Source organism: Lactuca virosa, chromosome 5 (genome assembly GCF_052849685.1).
Source record: "Lactuca virosa cultivar CGN04683 chromosome 5, Lactuca_virosa_CGN04683_v6, whole genome shotgun sequence".
Lineage (NCBI taxonomy): Eukaryota > Viridiplantae > Streptophyta > Magnoliopsida > Asterales > Asteraceae > Lactuca > Lactuca virosa.
In genome coordinates this window covers 326,073,871-326,076,116 of record NC_136430.1, presented here as the reverse complement: position 1 = coordinate 326,076,116, position 2,246 = coordinate 326,073,871, and the positions used below count along the sequence as shown (strand labels likewise).

The 2,246-nt window shown below is 38.3% G+C and overlaps 1 protein-coding gene across 1 annotated transcript; it reads left to right on the top strand.

Moving 5' to 3' along the window:
* Window positions 1–228: 228 nt before the first annotated feature.
* LOC145117754 (uncharacterized) lies at window positions 229–1,812 on the top strand. The gene is made up of 2 exons (XM_079054065.1): window positions 229–823; window positions 1,570–1,812. The coding sequence occupies exons 1-2, from the start codon at window positions 320–322 to the stop codon at window positions 1,642–1,644; spliced, it is 579 nt and encodes a 192-aa protein (XP_078910191.1). The 5' UTR covers window positions 229–319; the 3' UTR covers window positions 1,645–1,812.
* The last annotated feature ends 434 nt before the right edge of the window (window positions 1,813–2,246 follow it).

The following is a 2,246-nucleotide window of genomic DNA, read 5'->3' as shown; positions in this document are numbered from 1 at the left end:
AAAAAATAACACAAAACCTATATTATAATGGTTATATTACCATTATAAGTAATTATACTTCATCAAAACACATTTCGATATAACAAACAATATACTTCATTTCTAAAGTAAGAGAGTTAAATGTTTGTGATATTGGAGGGTGATTATTAGGAAGGCTCAATGCATATGATACAAACGACCCCACCGCACCGGATATACCTCATACAAGTCCGCTATATAATAAACCAGACACCTCTTCCTCTCTCACCATCACTCACACACATAACACATTCTTCTTGTCGTTGTTCCAAATCCAATTCCAAGCTTAAATTAATCAATCATGGATCGCAACGCTGCCCTCCTCACTGCCCTCATCTGCATTATCTTCTCTTCCGTCGCCGCTCAATCACCTTCCTCCTCCCCCACCGCCACCCCAACCACCACCACTCCACCACCACAAGCCATCTCATCTCCACCTCCAACCGTCGCATCGCCACCTGTCTCAACTCCTCCACCCGTTGCCACTCCTCCGCCAGTCAGCTCACCACCACCCGTAGCCACTCCACCTCCAGTAGCCTCACCACCACCTGTAGCCACTCCACCTCCTGTTGCTTCACCACCACCTGTAGCCACTCCCCCTCCTGTCGCTTCACCACCAGCAGCAGCCACTCCTCCTCCTGCAGCTTCACCGCCACCAGCTCCCGTCCCAGTCTCTTCCCCAGTCGCGACTCCATCGGCTGCACCATCTCCCTTAACTTCGAGCCCACCAGCACCACCTACTGGAGCACCTTCTCCGGCCGTCACCACCACCGGTGTATCTCCGGCACCATCAGCTACTGACGTGGTACTTACTTCTCACCTTACTCCATTTACATTTTTATTGTTATAGATCTGATGCAAGAATAATTTAGCATTAAGCTACGGGTAGATCTGATGGGGTCGGATAGAGTATGTAAAGTTAGGTAAAAGTAGAAGCAGGTTTGGTTTCTTAAGGTAAAGTGAATGATGGGAGTCACGTGATCCATTCAGATCAACACTCAACCTCAATCCCATTAATTAAGGATTGTAATTCAACTGGTAAATATTTTAATTACTTCCATGAAGTAATAAAAGTATTAATATTATTAAGTCTATTAATAATAGCAATATATTATATGATCATTTTTGTTTGGCTTTAGTGAAACAAATTGGGATTTGGGATTTAAACCAATCTAAATCATAAACATTTAAAAAACAACATGAATTATTTAATAATTTCAATTATAACCTTAATATCATAACCATCCCAAACCTGAGAATTATTTTAGAAAAAATCAAAAGTTTCAGGTGCTCGTTTTCTCGTTGAGTTCTGGTATTTTTGTCATCCCTAATTGTTGCAACGAGACATTGTATTTATTTGTAAATGAATTATTAGATATATTGAGTTTTTGTACATTACATTATACTTTTGAGTTGTATTATATAACATTTTAGTACCCCATATGCATTGTGTTGCTATTACCTCTGTGGTATTAACATTTTAGTACGCCATATGCATTGTGTTGCTATTACCTCTATGGTATTAATTTGTGGGATTCTGTGTAATTGCAGAGTGGAGTTGAGAAAATGGGATCGATGGTTGGAAGCTTGGTTTTCGGATGTGCTCTTGTCTACTCGTTGATCTAGAGAGATGTATATTTTCTAAATCGTCTACAGTCATCATCTATGACCGATATTCATAAATTTTGATTCATTGTATTTTGAAGTGAATTTAGTTGGGATTCTTTTGAGGACGATGTTTTTTTGTGTATTTCGGGGGACTTATTATATTATTATTATTATTATTATCTCTTACACTTTTTGTTATTATGCATTTCGTATTTATGCAACTATCATAGTTTTTGTTTCAAATTAAAATCAACTAAATGGTTGTACACAGTTTAAATGTTCTTCGGACAATATCGACAACCACCAATATTTTGTAACTACATCTACCTTTTTTAAAATAAAATTAAGTACTTACAGAAATAAGATGTTATGGTGTAAGCTATGGGCGACCTAGACAACACTTTACGGAGGAGCATATGGCATACATACATAATACAATAATATTATTTCGGCCCAAATCTATTCCATGTCTCACGAATGAGGAGGTATGTGAACATTGAACAAGAGGCATAAGACGGCAGTCTAAATTCAAGCCGATAAATGAAAAATCAAGAAATAATGGCACATTGCATAGAAGACGAGGATACCTTTGATTTTATGCCTTTAGCCGATAATCACAC